This window comes from Gekko japonicus, unplaced genomic scaffold (genome assembly GCF_001447785.1).
Source record: "Gekko japonicus isolate JY-2015 unplaced genomic scaffold, Gekko_japonicus_V1.1 scaffold668, whole genome shotgun sequence".
Taxonomy (NCBI): Eukaryota; Metazoa; Chordata; class Lepidosauria; order Squamata; family Gekkonidae; genus Gekko; species Gekko japonicus.
In genome coordinates, this window is record NW_015174861.1 from 542,299 (window position 1) to 568,205 (window position 25,907).

The window sequence follows — 25,907 nt, forward strand, 5'->3', positions numbered from 1 at the left end:
GGGAGAAAGTTCCAATCCATGTACGGATATCCTTGTACGGATAGCCTATGGAAACGTTTGCCTGGATGCAAGCCAAGATTTTTATCCTTTGGCATCTTTTTGTTCCTGATTGTCTTGTCCTTTGCAACTGGAAATGCAGAAAAGGCATTTTTAACTCCATCACTGTACAGCACTTTATAAATGTTAATTACTACAAGATTCAATTTGATGCCCTCTATAAGCATATGAAAGCAGAAGCTTTACACTAGCTGCACAAATTACATCAACTAGAGCAGAAGCAGATATCCTCAGAAAACCGATACACATTCAAAGCCTTGCGCTATCTGTATCTTAAAGAAACCACTTGAACTTTTTTCCTCAGCTCGGATGATTTAATGAAGAAGTTCCAAACAGACTTTATGCACGCTTACCAATGTTTTCATTAGTTTCACCATTAATCATTCCATTAAATTCTCTTCTTCCGGGACGAGTTACTCTGAATAGTAATGAGTAAGACTTCACCATATGGCTGTTACTGGGTTCAAACTCATTGCTGGAAACTGCAAGTGATGGAAAGCTGCCTTGTTTCATTTGGTTGAGGTCTGGATTCAAAGGTACCTGCTTTTTACCAGTAGGAACTTGCCTTATGGGACAACTAACATCCTGTAGACAAATAAACTTCAATTAAAAACATTTCAGTGATTCTGGAAAAGTAGAAGCACAACAGCTTCAGAAGTTAAGAGTCCCATTTATGAACATGTCATTACTATAACCAAAGTGTTAGAAGACTGTTCTCATCTGACTATATCCAAACACAAGACCACGTGGGCATACTAGAATGCCAGTTTAAGTAGTAAAGATGAAACCTCTAAACCTACTGGAGAGAAGTCATTAACAGGCAAGTCTCGGCCTCAAGAGTTCAGAATATGCCAAATACTTACATACACTAAAATAAAAATAGAACCAACTTTTCTACTTTCAGTCTGAAAACAGCAATAGAATATGTTTAATCTTGAATCATGAGTACTTTACTAGAAAGCAAGTTTTCCTAAACAGGTAACTGCTTAATATTTAATCCAACACGATTGCTGAAGTATGCTATAGTATGAATTTAAAAGCAAAGTAGTATTTCCAAGTTAGGTACACGTTAGGAACATTTCATGCAAATTAGGAGTTTCAGAGGGTTCAAGGCAAAAAGTCCAGGCAAAGTCGGTTTTCAACTATATATGGTTACTTTAAAGCAGCAATATACTTTTAAATAGGAGATTAAGACAGAAAGCCTGATCTTCGAAAACTTGATAACAGGGCAGTAATAAAGTATAAATGCCAGAAAAATGTATAAAGCAAATCAACAAAACATGATATTATAGTTTTAACAGCACTTTGTCCGTAGCCTACAACTCTGCCAGGCACAAATTAGTCAAACATAGCCAAGTTTTTTGATAGCAAGAGCTGCTCTTCAATGGGAGTATGAGCCCAGAGCTATTTTCCTGGGGTGCAAGGTCCACTCTCCCCCTGTGCTCCCTCCCACCTCACTGGCATGCTCCTCCCCTCCAACAGTGCCAAACAGCTGATGAGGCGAGGCACACTTGGGACTCAAGAGCCGGCTGGGTGCACTCTGGCTCCATCGGCTATTTGGTGCTGGTAACTTCCTGTCCCATTAGCCTCCTTCAGTGCTCAACAGCGGATGAGGAAGAAGTGTCCCTTGCAAGCTACTTTTGGCGAGCCAGCAAGCTACTGGTGACTTCACAAACAGCTGTCTGGCAACCCCAATTTAGGCTACGTTATAGACTATGCTTTACCAAAGGTATTAGAAAAGCACCCCTAAAGCTTACCTTCCGTTTCTTGTGGCAAACTTTTACAAGTAGTACTTCCAGAGTTACAGAATTTTGTTCATTTTCCGAGTTTTGCAATGGCTTATCTAAAAAGGGGGGAAATTAAATTCTGAAAAAAGCAAGCATTCTACTCTGTGTATAGCAGGAAAACAATGCCCACTGCTATGGTATGTGTCAGGACTAATGGTCCTATACAATCACTCACATAGCAACAAATAGCAAAATCTTACTGCACTTGGGCAGTCTGCCACCTGCTTGCTCCTCTATGTAAACACCAGCCACCCTATAGCTTTAAGATGGTATATGTTCCCAGCTAAACTAGCCAAGTTCTCCAAAACGACCTCAAATGGATGTTGGAAATGTAAGCGGAATGTCGGCACTTATTTCCATATGTGGTGGAATTGTTGTAAAGCAAAGCAATACTGGATGATGGTTAACAAAATGTTGGGGGAAATAACAGGTACGCAAATTCCCTTAGAACCACAGATGTGTTTATTAAATATGATTCCAGAATTGTACGGGAAAAGAAAGAAAAACTTGTTGGTTCACTTCTATACGGCTGCTAGGATAATGTACGCTAAGTACTGGAAAGAGGAGAAAATTCCAGAAAAAAGTGAAGTTATACAGAAGATATGGGAAGTAGCCGAGATGGACAAAATATCATGTAATTTGCAGGGGAAAGACGATTTGAATTACGAGAAAAAATGGGAAAAATTCTATAACTGAACACGAAAAATGAAGGGTTAGAACACGTTTAATTTATTGTATATACTAGTTTATTGCATATATTAGTTTTTACTATTGTATTTAAAATGGAAGAGGTAGAAAGTTTTCAATATGTAAAACTATAGTCAATGGCTGGATTACTTACACTCAGAAGGAAAGAGGCTGTATGCTCATCTGTTTTTGTGTGTAGAATCAACTGCTAATGTTTGATTTATTTTGGAAAATTCAATAAAGAAGTGTAAAAAAAAAAATGAACACCAGCTACCCTAGAGTTTATCACTCAGAGATGAACGAAAACCTTTAGGTTGAACAGAAGGGTCCAAATCTTTTTAAATTAATAAACTGTACTTAACTGCCATTCCTTTTTTTCTACCACTGCCTTGTTTTCTTTAGCTCAGGGCAGTTTTTCACATACATACCCTTCAACTGTGAACTCACTGTCTAATTTTACAATACACAACCAATGAACAGCCTAGTTCCTAAAGATTTCTGCATGACTATTTCAGGGTGCATTAATCAGGGCTCATGTTCCAAAAAATCTACACAGAAACGTAGAGCATTTATCACAAACTTATAAAAAACAAGATCTAACACAGCATTTGAACCTCCAGGTTGTACTGTTTTTAATCTATGAATCCAAAATACCTTTACATACAGGCATTTTGGATTCATAGATTAAAAACAGTACAACCTGGAGGTTCAAATGCTGTGTTAGATCTTGTTTTTTATAAGTTTGTGATAAATGCTCTACGTTTCTGTGTAGATTTTTTGGAACATGAGCCCTGATAATGCTCTTTGAAATAGTGCTTGCTGTATAACAGCGTACCTTTAAAATGACTATTTCAGGGTAGCTGCACTAATGTTTAAATATGTTTATATTTCAAAGGTTAACAAAATAAGAAAAATTTATTGTCCAGTGATCCCATACCCTTTTTAGCTCTTGGTTGTTATAACCCCAGGGATGTTTAATGAAACGGCAGATAAATCAATTATGTATAAATGGAAAGAAATTTTATTTGAACAACTCCATCACTTAAGATATAAAATACCATAAAACTTTGAAACTACATGCTATTACAGCCTAACCATAATGGAAAGATTTTATAGAGGTGCAGTGTGCAGCCAAAGTACAATACCAAACAGTCCAAAATAGTCAACCCAAAGTCTTATACTGAGCATAATAAGAACAAGCTCCAAGGATGGGAAAATGCAGTTTCCACATATTAAAGTTTTTAGGCACTAAATCACTACCAATTTCCTGCATGTGTAGTTTCCTCAGTAGCTTTAACTTTAGTATAACACAAACAACATAAACAAACAGCTCTACAACATAAAGAACAATTTCTCATTAAGATCCATGCAATTTATATATACAAGGGAAACACTTCACATTTCATGATCTAATCTAATTACCTGATAACCTCAAATGTAATGACTAATTTATGAACATCACTGCACAGACAGGAGTTAAGACTATTACACTAGATAAAGAAGAAGGAATTGCTAGGTTCTGTATGACTTTTCTATTTGGTGATTATATGTTTTCAGTTATACACCTGATAGCTTTCCCCCCTTTTAGTGCCATTCACTGACAAAAGATTAAACAGTGAAATACATACCATTTTTATGGAAGAAACCAGTAAAGGTGAGTTGCAGATGAGCAGACAAACTAAATTAAGGAAACAAACTTGAATTTACTGTTTTGAACATAAAATATACTGCTTATAACTCTTCAGATATTTACTCTATACACAAAGAGATGCTTTATACCTTTCCTGCTAACTGCTGAAGGAACACAGTGATAAAAAGAAAACAAGCAGTAATACTTACAAGGTCATGTTAAAGTCAGACAATGTTACAACCAATCAGCACCTCCTCCTTGTTCTGTTACAGCCCAAGGCTGATGTAAACTGGGAGCACAGAAGTTTATACACTGGCTATGTCACAAGGATAGAGCTGCTCTTCCCAAGAGACTCACCAAACTTGAACTTTTCTTATGCACTGTAAGACCTTAACATTTGAAATATCTAATGGTGCCTGGAGTTAAGCCATTCACAAGAGTGGCCTTTTAACATCAGTTTGGTCAACCATTTTGATCTAATTCCAAATTACACATGTAAAGAAATTTAACATTAACCATTTTAATTACTTATGTAAATCAAATTTTTCCTCTGCACTTTACATATTTCCTGAACAAAAGACTAGTACAGCCAAGCGATTTACATTTACATACAGGCATTATTATTAGGAGCTGCGGTGGCTCAAGTGGTTAAGACGCTGAACTGCAGGCTGTGGAAGGTCGGTAGTTCAGCAGTTCGAGATCCGAGTGTGCCGCATGACAGAGTGAGCTCCCGTTTCTAGTTCCAGCTCCTGCCAACCTAGCAGTTCGAAAGCAAGAAATTGCCAAGTAGATAAATAGGTACCACTTCAGTGGGAAGGTAACAGCGTTCCGTGTGCCTTGGTGTTTAGTCATGCCAGCCACATGACAACGGAAATGTCTTTGGACAGCGCTGGCTCTTTGGCTTTGAAACGGAGATGAGCACCGCAACCCTAGAGTCGGATTTGACTGGCTTTCGAGCAAGGGAACCTTTACCTTTAACAGGCATTATACTATCCAGGAGGCAATTGAAAACTTCTGCTCATGCAGCCTTATACCTCAGAATTTGGGAAACAAGAAGGGGCATTTGCAAAATTAATGGAACTCTGGCTTAGATCCTAAACTTTGTTTCGACTTATGTTCCTCTTTACCCATTTTGGAGGCCTCTGCTATAGAGTATGTTTCTTTGGTGCTGGACTCTTCTCACACAAAGCTAGTCTTTCATTGAACTGAACTGGGCCTAACACCGGAGGAATTCTTTGCATTGGAGGGCCACCTTTGCAACAAGAGTAAGCAGACACAAGTGGAAGTAATGTTTAGGACTGAAAGCTCAGTTTTTCTCAACTATACACCTGAAAGTACACTTTCCTCCATGGGGGAAAACGAGCAGGAAAAGCAACACAAGGCTAAGACTTATTGCTAAACCATGTCTTTTTGTTGTTGTTCAGTCGCACAGTCGAGTCCAACTCTTTACAACCCCATGGACAAGATCACGCCAGGCCTTCCTGTTTTCCGCCGTCCTCTGAAGTTTGCTCAATTTCATGTTTGTTGCATCGATGACACTGTCTAACCATCTCATCCTTTGCTGTCCCCGTCTTCTTTGACCTTCAATCTTTCCCAGCATCAGGGTCTTCTCCAGTGAGTGCTCCCTTCTCATTTGGTAGCCGAAGTATTTGAGCTTCAGTTTCATTATCTGGCCTTCCAGGGAACAGTCAGGGTTGATTTCTTTTAGGATTGACTGATTTGATCTTCTTGCAGTCCAAGGGACTCTCAAGAGTCTTCTCCAACACCATAGTTCAAAAGAATCTATTATTTGGCGCTCGGCCTTCCTTATAGTCCAACTCTCGCAGCCATACATGACTACTGGGAATACCATTGCTTTGATCATGCGGACTTTTGTTGGCAGGGTGATGTTTCTACTTTTTATCATGCTGTTTAGGTTCGCCATCGCTTTCCTCCCAAGGAGCAGGCGTCTTTTAATTTCATGGCTGCTGTCACCAGGTCTAGGTCTTTCTAAAAGCAAAGCTCAATGGTTACTGGGCAAATTGGATTTTTTTAAAAAACTGACTGCTAATGGCAGCATGTTTCTCTGATGTAAAAGGCTTTTTTGTTAACTGAGAGAAGTAGGATGCCACCCACTGTAAAGAATGCCCATCCCCTTTGTTTGGTAGAGGGAGCCAGCCATTCACAACTTGAAATAAAAAAAGATTTGAAATTTGTTAAAAGGCATAAAAAGGAGTCCTATTGCACAAGTAGGCTCAGGGTATAATACTATTGAGATATAGGATGAGTTTCAGACCAGCGTTACTATTCATGATTTATCAGTCCCTAAGCCAAGATGTGAAATACAGTAGTCATGTCAATTTTAATAACTGACCTAGAACTGCAACTTTTCCAGGTCTCTCCAAAATTCCCTCAGAAAAACAGCATTTACTCAATGTGCTTGCTTATTAAGAGCTTTGTGGATTTATTTTAAGGGATTCTACATATTAGTTTTGCTTTGTTTTCAGGTTTTAAACAAGATTATTTTAAAAAACAAATAAAACTGACTTCTTTTTTTTTTAAATTATTGATTTACCTTCACTCTGCACCTAACTTTTCTTACTACCTTCAACTTTTGGAGAAAGTGTTAAATGTTTTAATTGGATTAATGAAAGCACCTGCTTAACACTGTCCCTGTAGCTGAGGCTTCTGCAGATAAGAGTAAACATCAGTTTCTCCACTATAATTTTAATGTATTTGTAATTTGTTGATAGCTGTTTAGATAGAAACAGGCAGCAATTTATTCTTTCAAAAGTCTAGAATCTTAAACACACTAACAAAAGGGTAGCAGCTATTCAGATCTTAACTTGCAGGAAGAGTGGAATCTTCTCTATATGAAATATAACTTAAATTACCCAAAAGACTGCACAGAACTACATGGATCATTTTGGACCCATCATGAGACACCATGCAAGTCATATGCTAGCCAATACATGGACATAAAACTGGTAACACTTTAGCATGTACATTTCCCCCCAAGATGTTTGCAACTTAATGAATCAATGCATTCCCATTTGCTGTGCAAAGTGTCTGGGAGGGTACCCATCAGTCCACATCCTACAAATTAAATGGTGATTGCATTGGATTCAGTCCACATGTTTAGTTCCAATATTTAACAAGAAAGTATGTGCAGAAGATTGTTTCGGTGTACTCTCTTGTAAGATCAAAGCATGTACCTATAGTGGTATAGAGAGACAGAAAGAGCCTAGATAGACCAATAAAATGAAGATCAATACAGACGAGACCGGGGTGATGCTGGCAAATGGGACAATAAATGTAAGAGGAGTTACAGCATGTTGTGGATGGGGTTGCACTCCCTTATAGCAGCAGGTTTACAGCTAAGAAAAAGTTATCTAATCCACACCTACAAACTAGATGTCTAGCTCACACTGGAGGTGACGCTCATAGATATACCTTGTGTGCACAAGGTCCCAGGTTCAATTTCTGCCACTTCTAATTAGAGGGTATTAGGTACAGATCTTGGGAAAGACAGCTATGCCTGAGAGCCTGGACAGCCGCTATCTGAGTATATTACATTGAGATAGGTGCAGCAATGGTATGATTTGGTATAAGGCAGATTCTTATGACACTCAGCACCTTCGGCCAACTTTGGGTTGTGTGTCAGCTCCAGCCCTTCCCTAGAATAAGATACAGCTCTTTCTGTTGCAGTGCCTCATCACTATTAAAATACAAGCACCAGGAAAGTCCATTCTTATTGTTGCAGGATGTTGTGATTTAAAGTTGTTTAGCTGTCTGTCTTTTCTACCTCTTAAAAATACGCAAAAATATTAGTATAAGAAAAGCAAATGAGTCAGGAACCCTATTTTAGATAATTTAAATTTGTTGCACCTGACACCTGGTTTTTTTTTTTAATGACATTACTATTTTGAGACAACTCTTGCACTATTCTAAAGCAAAGTACCTACTGTAAGAAAAGCTATTCTCAGCCTTATGTTATACCAATGTAAAATATGAACTGTGAGTGCCACTGACAAAAAAAAAAAAAATTATCCCATTATATGTCAGTGTCTGCAGACACATGGGTCAAATGCACACCTCTCAGTACAAGCAGAAGGCCACTCCTATCATACAAGATGTGTATGGAGGGAGTATACAATTTCTGCAGATATTCCCCTTGACCATCAGTTTCCTGAGCCACATCTTGAGGATTTCATTCCCAGTAGCCCCTCAGTCCCTAGGAACTGCTTTTCAGAGTACATGAGGGGCTGCTGCAGGATTAATGATGCAGGAAATAGTCACTTTGCAAAATGTAGTTTAACACCTAGAGGGGCAACCCATTGTCATTGAAACTCTTGAAATATATTTTAAAATGTCCCATTATTTCTGCCCCAAAACAAAATTATGGAAGATAAAAATCAGGTATAAATTAAATAAATATACAACTAGCCTTTAAGAACACAGTAAAATACAATGTAATTCCATAGAACTGGCTTAACTTCGTTTTAGCATGAGATGGAATCTTGGGAATATGTATACCAGCTGAGTGAGATCTGGAATGAGCTTGTTTCCTTTTCTGTTATGTGTATTTAAGCCTGGGCTTGGTCAAGGACACAAATCTTTCAGCAAAAGCCAAAAGGGGGTCTTGACCCCATAACCCGTTGGTCTGGGTAAGCCAGGCCAGCCGATCCATGGCCAATCTAGGAGCTCTGTTGTACTGTTATCTTTGTTTCGTTAAACTATATTTTTGTATTTCCCTGTAAGCCATTTTAAATCCTCAGTTTGAAGCTAAATGGGACAGAAAATTTAATTTTATTCCCCAAAGTTCCATACAAATGCAATTTCTGCCCACTTCCTATTAGAGGATGGAAGGGGCCAGCCATGGGTGGGGGTCCTAAATGGGGGGCCTCAGTTTGTATAACATTTATAAAGAATTCTCCCTCGCTCCAAGATCCTTCTGGCATGGTGTTAGCATATGATAAATGATAAATGTAACAGAATGTAACAGTTCTTTCCCCCAACCACTTCCTCTAAAAAATCCACGGGGACATAGGGGATGAGATGGAACTTTGTGATATTACATAGGGCAGAACAACGGCACTGTCTCGAATCTATATGCCAGGTAGGAGCAGAAGCCCCACAGAATGGCTTCCCCAACTCCTAGAATAGTTAGATGACTCTTCGTTAATAAGTATCAAAAAGCCACTCAGACTTGGTTGGTCTTAGAGGTGCCACTGGACTCAAACTTTGTTCTGCTGCTTCAGACCAACATAGCTACCCACCCGAATCTATCCACTCAGAGACAGTTAGAGTTAACAGGGGTGTACTCCCACATCCGTCTTCCAACTTAGGTCACCCACCAAGATAGCCTCTGTATCTATCCTCATCTTGTAGCCAGACTAATCGGGATCTAGACCAGGCATCCCCAATGTGGTGCCCACAGGCACCGTGGTGCCCACCAAGTTTTTAGAAATGGATAGAGCCAGGTGGGGCTTTCACCAGCAAAGCTTCTGAATGGCTGTGTAGATTTTTTTAAATGTTGCTTTGGTAGAGCTGCCAACACAGTACAAGGATCTTCACTGTGTCACTGAAGCTAAGGTACGACAATCATTTTGCATCTAGCTCTGCCCCCTGTGGTAGCCACTTTGTGGCTGTGCCCACCACACTGTGTGAGAATTCCAAAGGTCCCTGCAAGGCTCAAAGTTTAGGGACCCCTGATCTAGACCAGGGGTGGTCAAACCGCAGCTTGGGAGCTGTATGTGGCTCTTTCACATAGTCTAATTTAATGTTAATTAAAAAAGCAAATTTGCATATTTTCCAATAAAAATGTGTGTGTAATATTTGTTCAGGTCCTGCGGCTCTCAAGCATATGACGTCTATTCTATGTGGCTGTTACATTAAGCAAGTTTGGCCACCCCTGATCTAGACGGTTACCCAGAAGAGACTGGAACTGAATTACTATCACACGCTCAAGCACTTCGCCCAAGAATAAGAGGAACCATCACAAGATGATAGTTGCACTGGTCAAAGAGGGCTTTAAAGAGTCGCCTTACCATTGCCTCTTACAAAGTACAGACTACCACCCCCTTCTCAACTACAAGGTTTTAATCTTCTGGACCTATACAACTAGATATAATTAGCCACGAATCGCAAGTATATAGTAAGCTAGTGGTTAGCCAAACTGATCTAAGCACTCTGTATCCTCAGGAGGCACAACATGAAATTCATTCAAGTGCTTGTGAGTGGAGGAGGCAGGTTTATATTTCAGATTATTTGTAATTAAAGTGACATCTAAGTAAGAAAGCATGCAAAGAAAGTGCTTTACAAATAAATCATGAGGCAACAGAGTAACAGACAAGACTTTTATAATAGTACTCACTACCATCATAACACAGCAAACCTCAAAATGAGCTGTAAGCCTTCCTTCATTTCTACTCTACCCATTATCCCTGCTACTTCAGTACCCAAGTAGCTGAATGTCATATGTTTAGAAAGGGGAGAGTGCATAACTTTGGCAGGATCCCTAAACACATCAATAGGGAAATACAATGAAATCTACCAGATCAATCCCTATCAGACTCTAGGTTTAGTACATCCTAATTAGCTCCACCACTGTGGAGGTTAGAAGAAAAGAAGGTTTTTATACCTTAGTTTTCTCTACTCTAAGGAATCTCAAAGCTGCTTAAAATCTCATTCCCTTCCCCTCCCCATAACAGGCACCTTGTGAGGTAGGTAGGGCTCAGAGATAACTATGACTGGCCCAACATCACCCAGCAGGCTTCATGTGGAGGAGTGGGGAAATCAAACCCGGTTCTTCAGATTAGAGTCCACCACTCTTAACCACTAGAACCATGCTCGTTAGGCATTCCTAAGAGACTGGACTTAGCCAGGCAGTTACCTATCCTTGATAAAGCAGTCCAATGTATGGCATGCCATGTGTAATTGCTAAGATGTCCTTTGGCAGTAACAGGGATCACAAAATCTTAAACTGCACCAGATAAAAGAGGTTCAGAATGGATGCTGAAGTTCTCTTGTACAAAAAATGGGTGTCCTCAACATTCAGTCTGAGACCATCTCTGCTATATCATCAGAAGCCAGACAATATGGGCAGTGGTAAACCAACAGAATCCCCATTCTGTCCCTGGACCCCAACACTAGGTACATACATTCGAAATTCGCCGTCTGCTGGAAATGGCACCTGAAAAGTGAGAAAATGAATGTTAATAAATTAATGTTGATGAAGTGAATGTTACCTTTGCAAATCATGTTCTCCCTTCATTTTCTCTACCTTCGTCAACATCTCATCTACTTTGAATGTTTTCCTGTAATAAAAATAGAAATTAAATTTTCATTACATAGTACAATTCTTTTTCATAAACATTTCTAATACTGTTTTGCAAACCTCCAGCTGCTTGGAGGTCTATACAAGTGAAACATTTTTCAGTTTTGAATACAAAATTTGGGCCTGTTTCCTAACAAAGTGATCCAGAAGTCCTGTGATTTTAAATTCTGTATTTGTTAATCTTAAAATCCTACTACATAATACAGATATACTTAATTATATTTCTCAAGATTATAATAGACAAAAAGAAAATTTATTGGGATATACATGTCTGCATGAGAATTCCAGACTGTTTGAAGCTATGCTTTCCATGCATGATTATGCAATAGAGAAGTTAGGTTCATAGAGCTGCCGTCATCTGAACCTATCAGTATGCTTGACTCCTCTACATATACACAACTTCTCAGCACTATTAAGCAGAAGTACACTCAGTAAAATTAAAATTGCTGGGCACTATGATTTGTAAATTTAATCAAATTGCAAACAAAATCTCCATGTAATATATTTCACTCTAAACTAAGTGACAAATAATCCAGCCTCCTGATATGCTGGACAGGTATTTGACTTTTATTAGAAATGATGATGCGCTAAGAGCATTACAACTCAAATATTTTCTTTTAATTTTTTTAAACTCACAGAATTCTGAGAGTCAACAGAAAAAATAATATTGCAGAGTCAAAAGAAAAGGACAATTATGCACTTTTAGTCTTACATTACGCTACATGCAATGTAACAAATTCTTTGTTCAAATTTTTACATACTAATATATTTCTACAACTCACATTAAAATTCTTTGACAAAATGTTTACATAGATTTATTCACAGAATTTATTCCACAACTAGTACAATTTTTCCCCAGTAGAACTGCAAATGTTTAACACAAATAAATTAGTGAAACTACTGGCTCACACATAGAGCCCTCAAATTTACTAGCCTACTCACACATAGCTAGCCTAGTCATTTGCAACACACAGACTGGGAATACAAAACAAAAGAAGGAACCAATTTTTCCAGTTCCCAAAGCTTCACATCCTGGTCTCTTGGTGCCAAAGGCTTACCTAAGCAAGTGACTACTTGCAAACATGGCTTAAGTACTACAGTTAAGAATTCAGACCATAATCAAATATGGTATTTAACCAATAGCTGCAGCATGGAAAAAACTAGTTTCATGTTCCTTCAATGCACTGCAGGGAAAGATGTACACCACACACAATATAACAGAATGCCAATGAAGATTTTTACTAGCAGCAAAACAAAGAATCTTGCTAGACTTTAAACAAAAGTGTGTGAAAACTTAAGAGTTACTCCAAAGAAGCACATTACAGATTTTAAGCGGGTAGTCCTCCAAAATGCAACTAATACAAGAAAAATCAACCAATACAAAAATGCAACAGACAACTCTACATCTAGCGCATGTTTTCTACCACTGTCTAATAGCAGCAGTGGCCACTAGATCACCACTGATTTGGGGTGTTACTTAAGATGGCATCACAGAATCAGAGTTGCATAACGGTAATCTTAAGGCATCATCAATTTGCCTGCACAAAACACTACAGCTTTAGTTATACCGAAACCTATCAAACTTGGCGTTTGCCTAGATAACTAGATTAACTTCTGGTTATATTTCTTAAATGCATATTCTTGCTCTACTTTTGTAGTTTCAGAAAATAGTTAATTTTAATGTCAGAACAGCAGCTCCTTTACATACATAAAGAATCTATGGAATGCTCCTCCTCATGTTAACAAGGTCATTTCTTCAGACTTACTCTTTAAATCCCTGTGTTCTTCATTACCTCAAAACTCAGTTTTGTCAGCCTCATAAAAGTTGGTGCCTAAAATGCACACCTCATTTCTTGACTCAAACGATGTCTTACACCTCTAATGCCACTCAAGTTGAAGTTACAAAATTAATCTTGCTGCAAGGTTTCAAAGCTTTACATTTTTGGTCTGATTTCCAGATTCTTTGATTGCCAAATCAAGGGCTCCATGTTTAAATAATGGACAGCTAGAGTTACAAACAGCAATCTTTTAAACTGGTTTTTACATCATTATGCTAAAACTAAACTCAATATGAATGGTGCATAGAAAATTCCTGCCATTAGTAAAACCACACTGACCATATGGTGTAGCAGCTCAGGCACAAGAATTAAATGATACTCACTATTCATTGTTAATTAGCAACTGTTATGACATGCTTCTGAAGTAAATTCCTTTTTTGTACTTCTGATCTTTGGTTTGTGTTGTTGTATTTAACATCTTTGCCAGCATACAGAGATGTCAACACTTTTCATTGCTGAACATCAAGAAAGTACATTTCCAAACAACTACCACTTCCAGTTTCATAATACACACCACACAAATAAGTCAAGACACACAACATACGTCAATTCGCCCCACTGCATAAATGCAGCAATCACAGGGTCATGCTCAATGGAAGATCACAATAATTTGATCCCATTTACAGACATAGTGACATTTCATCTCATACACTGGTACCTGCATACTATTATTGTCATTTCTTTGGAGGGGGGGGGGCTTTAGCATGTTAAATAACATGCCCTTTTTAATGAGTGAAGTTACCTTTTGATATTTGTTCGGGAGTTTCTATGGGACATGTAAGTCAGAGTTCTGTGCAAGAATATTGGCTGCAAAAGAAAAGGAAAATCCATCAAACATTGCCATTAAGGATTGTCTAAAACTAAAAGCAAAGATTAAAAATTACTCACAGCTATAAGATTGCGGGTACGTAGAAATCTATATATCTGTGTTGGTTCTGTGAGAGAAAATAAAACAAGCAACCAATTTGATACTTTTGATACTTTTTCCACAAGTACAACAGTACTAAACACCCCAAATATCAAGAGAAGTAAGCATTTTTAACAGTAACCTAAAAACTGATGCTACCACTAAATGATGCTACTGTGTGACATCGCCAGCTATGTACAAATGGTACATATAAATACATCACAGTATGTTTAATAAATTCAGAAAGATACCTTTAGCATATACAAGTGTGGCCAATACTTTAGATTTGTAATATCATTTTATAGAGATGAAACTCATTGTTTTAAAATTCTAACCAAATTTTCTGTCACCGACTCTCATTTTGAATAACCACGAGGAACAGCACTGATTCCTGTATACAAGTTGTTTTATTACATTTGTGAGTAAACAACTTTAACGTTTTTTTTCTATGGAACATATGTGCACTTGAATGCTAAAATACCAACACATTTGGACAGGGTAGAGGCATTAATAGTAACTTACTCAAGATGTACAAGATTTCTTGTACAGTGAATTGCCTAGTTACAACTCAGCTTTCCTTAAAAAGTTTCTTAAATATAAACAATAAAACAGTCTCTTAAAGATTTGGCCAAAATAGGCTTAACACACACACACACTAAATTGATGATGCCCTTATCTTCCAGCTACATCAACTTACATTTGTATCATAAACCATATTAAATGCTTACTAATAATTTCAACCTACAATATTTTTCTGTCTTGAGGAATATAAGACATGCTTTGACTGTACTACAGGCAGTTACACTGTTGACTTTTCACAATGCAGTTAAGTTGCTCTTTTATTATCAAAGTCTGCTGGAACTACTGTGAAACCTTTCAAGTTTAAATACACACCAAGCAAACGAAACACACAAAACAGCAGTATCTTGGGTAATCTTACAACCAGCACTTGGGCAGCATCTCCTTCTTACTTATGTTTTCCTCACAATCACTCCATCCCAACACTTGATCAAGACACTCTCTTTTTACAATGCAACTTAAACATGAAATTCATAACTTTCTCCTATGCAGGTAATCAACATAACGCATCATAAGCCCCTTTTCATTCCGTAAATGCTAGTAACGCATTCGGCATACTTAGTTTACACTTTTAATTATTATGGGATGTCCACAATTCAACAAGAATAGGACAAAACAATTCCTGAACATCAGACTTCCGAAAATATCTTTAGCTCTCTTTCTGCAGGAACTCTCAAAGGCACGAAAAAAGATATTCAAAACAACAAGGTATCATCTTACAGGGTCTCGGCGGCCTGGAGACAGAAGGGACCCCCAAACGCAACCCGAGCAAGAGACGCAATCTCAAAAGCGTTGACGTGGGAGTGTACGACAGCACCTCGTTAATGAAACAATTAGTAAGGCACGGATTTCCCTACGCCCCCCAATCCCCTCGAGCTGACAACTCTGACACAGAAGCAACAGCTCTGCCTCCAGAGCCCCCCCCCCCCCCGCAACCTCGATTGCCAACTCCCCAGAAAGGTTCGCATCGCGCACACGGGGCTGAAAAGGTGCCTTCGCCGCGTCCCCATAAATGAGCGCCCAATGCGGCTTCTCTCCGCCCATCCCACCTCGGCCCGGGGAATAGCTGGAGATCGCCCTGGCTCTGCTCCATCTTCGGCTTCTTCACTGGCGGGAGGGCCGCAGCCGAGGCGGCCGCCGCTGAGGACGCCGAGGAGCCCCCGCCACCGGTACCGCCAGAATAACTACTGCCTCCGCCGCCAGCGGCGCCGCCGGATTTGCCGCCCGGGGTGGCGGCTGAGGTAGAGCCAGCGAACCCCCCAGCAGCACCAGCACCACCTCCTCCTCCTGCCGCAGCGGTGGCGGCGACGGCGCCTCCCCCTCCGCTGGGAGCAGCCGAGCTGGGCCCCGCGCCGCCGCCGTGTTTTTGAGGAGCCATGAGGGCCTCTTCGCCGGGGCGGGAGTGTAGCGGAGACCGGCAGCGAACGGGGGCGCGGGGGAAGGCAAGGGGGCCAGAGGCAAGGTGAGGTAAGGAGGAAGTGGAAGCGCGGCGCTTCAACTCCTCTAAGTCTCCCCCGCTCCGTTCTCCTCAAGCGCCCTCTCTATCCAGCCAAACCCGACGGCATCGCCGTCGCTCCCGCCCCCTCCGCCGCGCGGCTATTGGCTCCTGCGATGGCGCCGTGCTGCGTCATTGGTCAGGAGAGAGCCCGCCCAGGCGTGACGCTAACGAAGGCCCTGCAAGAGTTTGGTTGGACCGCGCGCTTCACCGCTGGGAGCTTTCCTCACCCCCCCTCCCTCGCCTTCCTCCTTTGAACTGAATTCGCGGGAAAGCGGCGCTGCTCCTCCTCTTCCCTCCCCACGCTTGCGCTGCCGAAGTGCACGATGGGATAGAATTCTTCGTCTAACCAACGACTCGGGTGCAGCTCCCTCAGAGAGCGCGAGCTAGCCCGCCCGCCTGAGATTGACAGCTCCCAACCTCCAGTCCGTGTTTTGTGGCATCCCCCACCCCACCCCGCCGCTAATTAAAGGAGTCCGCGCGCGGGAACGGACGAAGGCAGACAAGCCACCAAGCTAGTGCCTTGCCCATGCTGCAGAACGGGAAGGGGGGGGGGGTCTGCTTGTGGTCTACCATTGGGAGCCGCAGCCGGGGGGAGACCGCCTTTGAATGCTCTTATACTTCTAAATGATCCTCGCCCATAGAGAAAGAGTATGTCAGTGAGGAAGAAGGCGCTACCCCACCATCCTTTCCTTGCTGTGCTAGTTTTCTGTTTGCAGGGAGTTGTTGGATTTCGAGGTTCAAGAGCATTAAGAAATAGCGTCCCTCACCTGCAGTCTGAAGTGGTATAGACCATTGTGTCTTATTGTGCTGTTAGGCTTGGTCTACACGACAGGCAGAGTGAGATGATACAACTGTATCCTAGGGGGGGGGGTTGATTCGTTGTTCCCTCATAAAAAATCTTCCTGTGCAGAAAAAAAAGAAAACACCTCTAGCTTAGCTCTTCACGCATGGTGTTAATTTTCTGCTTGTGAGGAATTATTGGTGTTAAGGGAACATAGAAAACCGTAATTTTTTGCCCACAGTCTAAAGTGGTGTGCTCCACTCTGCTACCTGCGCTTCTTTCATTAACTCCCCCAAATCATGCTGCCTATGTACACTGGGCCTTAGAAGCAGGAAGTGTTGGAGTGTATTGGTGGGGAGGGGGAGTGTTAAGGGGTCTTACTTAACCCCTCAGATTTACACATAACCTTCCAGGCTGAAAGCTGGCGGCAATATATTTTGAAACAATAGTTATAGTAATGTTCTTTTGAGAGGAAGCCCAGGTGATAGACAAAACAGCTACACATTCCAGAAGTAAAACAAGTGGATAGCCTTACTTGTAGCTGTATGTTATTGGATTTAATTATGTGATTCTTTTTTTAATCTACAAAGCGCATGGATGTAGTTACAGATGATGTTTACTGGTCTCACGGTGGCTTACAAAATGAAATCTTTTAAAATACAACAAGATAGCAATACACACATGGTGGGGACAGGCAAAAAAAGCCACCCTTAGTTACAGATATAGCTTACACACAACAGCCAGATATTGCTGGTTTCTGTAAGAATGAGTCTTTGTTGTGCAACTACAGTGGCGGGAGCTGGAATCTAGGTGGAAACGATGCTTTGCTGGATCCAGGCACAACAGAGGGGTGCCTAACAGCTACCTCTTTTTGACAGCCTCCACAGTGGATCTCTTAATATTGATTGCAGGGTTTAGCAGCCATGTGATTGGCTGCCCTGCAAGGCAGGAGGGTAATAGAAATGCAAGTATTTCTTTTCTCCTTAATGTGTGTTCTTGCATAGAATGGCATTATCAATTATGTTTCAGAGTGACTAATAAGTAAATTCTATTACTTTAAGGTTGATAATGAGCTCTCCTGTGGCTCACACGCTTTCTGCCTTGGAGTGGGATCTGGCAAAATGCCACCTGTCAACTTGAGCAAAAATCTGCTCACTGTCATGTGGGAGCTGCAAACACACGCTTCTGTAAATTAAACAGTGAATAATACTCTTTATTTGCTATATATTATACTTCCTTCCATCCACCCACCAACCAATAGTCTCATTTCCTGTCAACGTTCTTGCCTTGTGATCTTTTTCTTAGCTCTGTATTTGTGATGGCCTTTTCATCAGCTCTCCTTTCATTCCCCGATTTTCTCTCCATCTGGTGTTTCCTGAGCATCCTTTTTTTCTTCTTCATTCCAGTACCTGCACAGTCTCCTTGCTTATGCCTCCTTGTTCCCTACCTGTGATGGGCACAGCTATATCTGCTTATACCCCAAACAAGCTGATTTGGGAGAATAACATCTGTAATCCCTTCAGCCATGCCTGGATCTAACTTTACCAGCTGAGAGCCCTCATCTCCTTTTTACTTATTGCTGTTCCAGATGCAGAAGAGACAGCATAGCGTCCTTTCACTGAATTTAGCATCAAAATCACATGGATCACCTTTTATAATATAAGATTTGTATCTGTTTTTAAGACATTTTAAAGATTTGGGGCAGAAGAGTGGAGTTAAAAAGGCAAAGCAAATAGAAATTGTCTCCCAAACCAAAGACCATACTTATAGTGCCATCCTAAGTAGTGTTACACCCTCCTAAGCCCTTTGATGTAATGGATTTAGAATGACCTTCTGTTTAGAATTGCACTGTTAGAAGTAGTACAATGGTCAGGCTGGCAAGTGGGTGTTGAACAAAACATACAAAAATAAATAGGTTGCCTTAGTAAAAGATATTGGAGCAACTGCAGACCAGGTGTTTCTTCTTACATGTGCATATATGTATATATAAGAAAAATTTTAATGCAGTGCGTTACTAGTGTGAATGAGTTCTCTGCTGAAACTGAATAAAAGGCCTTAGTAGATTCAAGATTGTTTCATGAAACAGGAAGATAAGCTAGTGAACATCAGAGGTTAACAAAATGTGGGTCACATCTGACTAATTAATGGGAAAACTACAGTTATGCCAACTACAGAAAATGTCCTGCCTACCAGTGTTTAAATCCAGCAGCAGCTTAAAAAGTAGCTCATTTTGTTCTACATATGAATAATAGGCAATTATGACTCAAGAGATATTCATGCACAGAACCATGTTTCAGCAGCAAATATGATCTTGCCTGTTGGAGGGGGGGGAAGGGTATGATCAGGATTCACTTGTAGTGTCAAGACAAAGGAAATCTATGCCTATTGTTTCTGCTGATGTCACGGAGGATTATGGGGGCTGTTCTCCTTTCCCCATGTGAAGTATGGTCTGAATGTACTGCCACTTTTATCTCCAGTCACTGAGTCACACACAGCATGTTCCTTGGATAGGTCCACAAGTGTGTAGCTTGAGAAGTATATCACACTTGAGTTGACAAGATACTACATGTCAGGAACAATTCTTCATGAGGAACTACAAGAGGTACTAGCCCTCCATTTTATGGAGAAGTCAAGCAAAGGGTAACAATTTAACTTTTACAACGTGACTGTTTCATAATATTGGGCCACTATTGATATTTATTTATTTTAAATGTAAAATATAAGTTGGTTTGTTACTTTTATATTTATTAAGCTGATTATTTTAATGAAATGAAATGTCTTTTCTGTGTTAGTTGTCTGACCTGTGTCTTGATGGAAACTAGTAGCACCAGTCTTAGGTGGGTTACAAGAAGTTGTACCATGAGGTCCTGCACAAGGGATGCTACTTGATATAGTTTCTCAACAACAGATTGTTCTTCAGCAAATACATGGTTAAAAGGTTGGAGCAGCAATGAAACGTGTGACGACAGTGGGTCTCTTCCCCCACCTCCCTTGATTATCCCACTATCTGACCCTAATGGTGCAGAACTGTGCAGAGTTACTCCATCAAAGCCTGTTGAAATGTCAAGGCTTAGATGGGAGGAACTGGGTATAGAAATGCACAGCCAGGCTCCCCTATTCTTGAAAATGTGTACTGGATCTTTTCCTCCCAATTTTGCTAATGTGTTCAGATTATAAATTTACCAAAAAAAAAGCACATGGGAAGCATTTAAAGTAGATTTTCTGAAAGTGGGGGGAGAACAAAGGACATGTCAGGTTGCATTTTGATTTTCACTCCGAATCTACTGTGCAGTGTTCTGGTTAGGTCCAAGTTTTGCGTGCCTGCCATGTGTTGCATCTGTTACTTTCGTCTGAATACTTTTGACAGACCATAATCTTAATTGTTCTAAGGATCACTTTGTTAGGCATTTATTGGTGCACTCTTTTAGGCATTCCCCCCCCCTGCCCCAGAAATGGGATATTCTTTTCAATGCACTGAGTTGCAGTGGGAATAGACATGTAATGTCACATGTTAGTTTATCTCAATCTTTTCCATGTGTTGGTTTTTCTAACCCAATGTTTGTGTTTTTAGCAAGGAGGCTTTAGGCACACTTTGGAATGCCATTGTTCAGCTGTACACTGGTTTCTTTCTTTCTTTCTGTTCTGCTTTGAGCCTCACAGCTATAGGTCATGCAGAGGGGCTTCAGCTTTGCCTGTGTGTTCATATCAGTAGTGATATTGTAAGGCTTTGACAGGCTTTAACTAGGGCTTCTAATGGCCGACAGACCAGCATGGCCACAGATTGTTCCTCTTTTGTGCACAGCCTATGCATAACTTAACATGTAAAAGCAAGTCTGTAGGTATTTTGACCTGAGAATGGCTGAAAGGGTAATCAAAAATTTGAGAGGAAATACGCTTTTTCTTTTCTTGCTTTCATAAGGCAGACACATAGAAAAAACTAATCACACTGTGTCCAGCTTCACATCACATGCAGGTTAGAAATCGATGCTGGGTTTGGCGAACAAGCACATACCATAAAAGATGCAAAAATTGTAATTCCCAAGCCTTGCCTCAGCTTTGGTTGTAGTACGTTATTCACGACAATGGTTTTACAAATTGCTTTTGCTAATTTGGGCATTCCTTAACTTGAGCTGAGGCATGGACAAAGCACTTGTGGATCTGAGTAGCTGCTGTCCTGCTGCTGAAGCAAAAGAGGCTCCAATGGGCCCAGGTATGCCATCTGACTGAAGTTATAACATCCCAGACACCCAGAGTTAAGGGCCAACCTGAGTAGTTGCCAAAAAATGCTCCATGTGCTCTCCCTCAGCTTCCTGTTCAGATTAATGTGCAGCTCAATCATATTCATGTTTATTTAGAAGTAAATTCCACATTGTTCAAAGGATCTTACTGTCAAACATATATATAAATGCAACCAAGGGAGTATTTTGAGTACTCATGTTGAGTACAAAAAAATTTTTTTCTACTGGTAGATACATTTTTATTTTCATCTATTGGAAATATATTATTTGTTGTGTGATCAAGCACATTTCTGTGAACACACAACTTTCTAATTGATATCAAAAATAAGAGCAAGAAACCAAAAACAATTCTCAGAGTTTCCATAGAATGAGGATAATTTCAGAAGCATTTATAATTTTTGCATCATCATGGCATCCGGCCCCATCACTCCTTGGCAAATAGAAAGGGAAGTCATGGAAGCAGTGACAGACTTCGCATTCCTGGGATCCAAGATCACTACAGATGGTGACTTCAGCCATGAAATTAAAAGACGTCTGCTCCTTGGGAGGAAAGCTATGGCAAACCTAGACAGCATAATAAAAAGTAGCAGAGAAAAGAAGAGAAGAGACTGGATTTATACCCCGCCCTTCACTACCCGAAGGTGTCTCAGAGCGGCTTACAAACTCCCTTCCCCTCCACACAACAGACACCCTGTGAGGTGGGTGGGGCTGAGAGAGCTCTTGACAGAAACTGCTCTTTTTCGAGAACAGCTCTTATCAGAACTACGGCTTGCCCAAGGTCATCCAGCCAGGTGCAAGTGGAGGAGTGAGGAATCAAACCCAGTTCTCCCAGATTAGAGTCCGCGCACCTAACCACTACACCAAAGTAACCACTACACCAAAGTAGAGACATCACCCTGCCAACAAAAGTCTGTATAGTCAAGGCAATGGTATTCCCAGTAGTAATGTATGGCTGCGAGAGTTGGGCCATAAGGAAGGCCGAGCACCGAAGAATATATGTGTTTGAATTATGGTGCTGGAGAAGACTCTTGAGTGTCCCTTGGACTGCAAGGAGATCAAATCAGTCAATCCTAAAGGAAATCAACCCTGACTGTTCCCTGGAAGGCAAGATCCTGAAGCTGAAGCTCAAATACTTTGGCCACCAAATGAAAAGGGAGCACTCACTGGAGAAGTCCCTGATGCTGGGAAAGATTGAAGGTAAAAGAAGAAGGGGACGGCAAAGGATGAGATTGTTAGACAGTGCTATCGGAGATTGAGTAAGCTCCAGAGGGCAGTGGAGGACAGAAGGGCCTGGTGTGATGTGGGGTTCCAAAGAGTTGGACTCAACTGTGCAACTGAACAACAACAACATACTTTATATAGCACTGGTGTTATTCATGTGCTGTTTTCTGGGTTCCCAGTAGCCAATGTATCCAAAACGTTTAATCATATTGATAAAATTATACTCTTCCATACAGATAGTTAGGAACAGGAATGGAATTTTACATTCTTAGTTCTCAGTGCAGTGTCTCATAAGAAATACATTCAGAACCTAGACCTGGATAGCCCTGGCAAGCCCGATCTTGTCAGATCTCGGAAGCTAAGCAAGCTAGATGCTTGCAAGTACTTGAATGGGAGACTTCCTTGAAATGTGGGAGGCAGGAGAAGGCTTTATTCAGCCACCTCTCTGAATATCCTCCAGGCCTCGCATAGGGGTCACCATGACATCCAGGTGCACACACACGCACATATAAAAAATACACAAAGAAAAAAAGAAAAGAAAAATACATCCAGACATTTGATGCTGTCTTGGCTTAAGAATCCTTTCTTTCTTTTTTGGTTTTTAAAATATTTATTAAGATCAAGTATAACTTATAACATGTATAATACCTGCAAAACAGTATACAAAAGTCCTGAGAATCCAAAATTACAGACCAGCCAGTTAATCAATTCCCAACTTGCTATGTCATCACACCCAGTAGCCCTTTAATCCTAGATGTGTGCAGTCTAGTTATGATTGTTCACACATTTAAACATGTGTTCTGAGAACCACACCAATATGTAGTTTAAGAACCATTTGATTTTATGTGCTTGGTTCACAACAGAAGTCAATTTTATCTCACAGGGGTACTTCTACTGCACAAGGGAGCCCTCCCTCCTCTGTCATGTTGGCAACCCTTGTATGAGTTGGACATATTGCAAAACATTCACACGTTACTTTGCCACATATCCAGGGGTTAATTTGACCCATGATCCAGGGCTAAGCAACGTGTGATTTATAACCACAATAAAACTCATGTTTCTGAGCATGTTCAGAATCCATTTCCCACATGACCTCCAGCCTGAAAGTGTATCAAAAGAAAGGTCCCGGGTGTTCAATGGGGCCCAATTCTTGGTAAGTGGGAGATTGACTATCCTTTGACAGCTATTAGTGGGAAGAAAAGGGGGGGGGGAGAAGAGACTATCACACACCTGGTCCTAGATCAGTGCAGATTTGCCCTGTCTGCTCTCCTCTTCCCCTTTGCTCAGAGGCCAGAATATTCTCCATGTGTAGGAGGGTTTTTATTTAGATTTTATTTTGTAGAAGGGGTTGTTTGGGTTAGGAGTTCAGTATTCTCTGTGAGATTTTTAATCTGATTTATTCCCCATCTCTCACACCTCTTTTCATAGGTCCATTTATTGTAGGCTTAATGTTTAGATTAAAATGTACTTTTATTTTTTTTACAGCATCTTTTGCATTTTTCAAAAGCTGTGAGCGGAATTTGGGATGCCAGTCAAAAATTAGGATACAAATCTAATAAGTATGCATAGAATTTTAACCCCCAAGCAATGACAGATCAGCTGCAACACCCCTGAAATAGGGGCCACTTAGATATTTTAGACTGATCATATGTCCCCTGGACAGGCTTAAATCCCACCTTCACTCTTACCTTGTAGAAGTGGGCCATGGCAGTGAAAACAGGTTCTGGAGACAGAGCCATCAAGAGAGAGGGACTAGAGGCATAAAAAATCAAGGGACTTGGTGGGGCCGGCATCAGCACTCCCTGAGGCAGGGCAGGATGGGGCCCAGGACCTCTAGTGGGACCCACTGCTGCCAACCCTCCCCCCACCAATTAACCGCCTCTGCGGGTCACCTGAGCACCATTCCCATGCCCACTCATTTCCAAGTTCTCTGGCATTCTTGTTCCAGGCTGCACATGTTGCCCAGCACTTCTGGGGAGGGGTGTGTGTGGGTGGCACATGGTGACAGTGCACAATGATATTGGAGAAAAGTCATGTGAGAAACTAAACCCAGGTCATGAGTGGGCTGTAAAAAAACACAGAGGTGGGTGGGGGACACATGGAGGGGGAAGGGAAAGGAGGTCTAAGTAGGGGTCCTTGTGGTTGCAGGAGGGAGGTCCTGGGCACTTTGCCTGGGACTTCCCCAAACCTGGAGCTGGCCCTAGTCATCTTCACTACAAGTTTTGATTTTACATGGATTGAACCATCATGAAGTACCTAAGAATCCTGAGAATAATAGTTTAGTGGCAGTATTGAGAACTCTCTGAAGTATCCTCAGGTGGGGTTGCCATCTCCAGACTGGAAAATGCCTGGAGATTTTGTGGGTGGCGCGTGAGGAGGGCAGAGTTTGGGGAGGGACTTCAGTGGGGTATAATGGTCTTAAAGGTAAAGGTTCCCTTGCTCGAAAGCCAGTCGAGTCCGACTCTAGGGTTGCGGTGCTCATCTCCGTTTCAAAGCCGAAGAGCCAGCGCTGTCTGAAGACGTTTTCGTGGTTGTGTGGCCGGCATGACTAAACACCAAGGCGCACGGAACGCTGTTACAAAGTGGCTATTTTCTCCAGATGACCTGATCGCTGCCACCCGGAGATCAGCTGTAATAGCAGATCTTCAGCAACTTCCTGGGGGTTGGCAACACTAGGCTGCTACCTCTCGCAGAACTACAGTTCCCCCTGGGTAAAATGACTGACTATTGTATCAAATCAGTTTAAGGTCTGTGTGTAGGAGGATCCCTCCAACATGTCCAGCTAGGGTTGCCAGGCTCCAGGTGGGGCCTGGTGATCTCCTGCTTTTACAACTGATCTCCAGCTGATAAAGATCAGCTCCCCTGGAGAAAATGGCTGCTTTTAAGGGTGGACTCTATGGCATTGTACTATACTGAAGCCCCTCCCCAAACCCCACCCTCTCCTGGCTCCACCCCAAAGTCTCCAGGTATTTTCCATACCAGACCTGGCAACCCTATCAAACAATGCTTTCTCCACGGTGTACGAGATTTCTTGTTGCAGGGAGCTTAAGTTTAAAAAACAAAACCCGACAGCATTCACATACAGCGTCCCAAGCCGCCCTCTGAAGAGTCCATCTTATCACCCTCGTTAGGCTTTGCTTCTGAGTCGTAGATGTGCCTCGGCTGAAAGCAATTCAGTTTTTTTCCCCCAGAAGCCAGAAATGTCGCAGTTGCACTGGGGAGCCGCTGGGCGGCTGCCGAAGGAGTGAGTGGCCTGTCTAGGCAGTGACTTGTGCCCGGGACACCGGAAGTAGAGGCGACGTTCCTGCATGTGCGCGTGTTGCTGGGCAAGGAGCTCTGCGGACAGATCCAGAGGCTTTCCGGATC

General features: G+C 41.3%; 1 protein-coding gene across 1 annotated transcript in view; it reads right to left on the bottom strand.

Moving 5' to 3' along the window:
- Positions 1–16,357, bottom strand: part of SUZ12 (SUZ12 polycomb repressive complex 2 subunit) — a 37,777-nt gene extending 21,420 nt beyond the window's left edge. Inside the window, exons 1-8 of the mRNA XM_015424694.1 lie at positions 15,863–16,357; positions 15,475–15,489; positions 14,206–14,252; positions 14,060–14,124; positions 11,391–11,459; positions 4,160–4,209; positions 1,815–1,900; positions 411–642 (exon numbers count right to left, since the gene is read on the bottom strand). Coding sequence (XP_015280180.1) covers positions 411–642; positions 1,815–1,900; positions 4,160–4,209; positions 11,391–11,459; positions 14,060–14,124; positions 14,206–14,252; positions 15,475–15,489; positions 15,863–16,181 — 883 coding nt within the window. The 5' untranslated portion in view covers positions 16,182–16,357. The remainder of the gene's footprint in view (positions 1–410; positions 643–1,814; positions 1,901–4,159; positions 4,210–11,390; positions 11,460–14,059; positions 14,125–14,205; positions 14,253–15,474; positions 15,490–15,862) is intronic.
- Between the last annotated feature and the right edge of the window lie 9,550 nt (positions 16,358–25,907).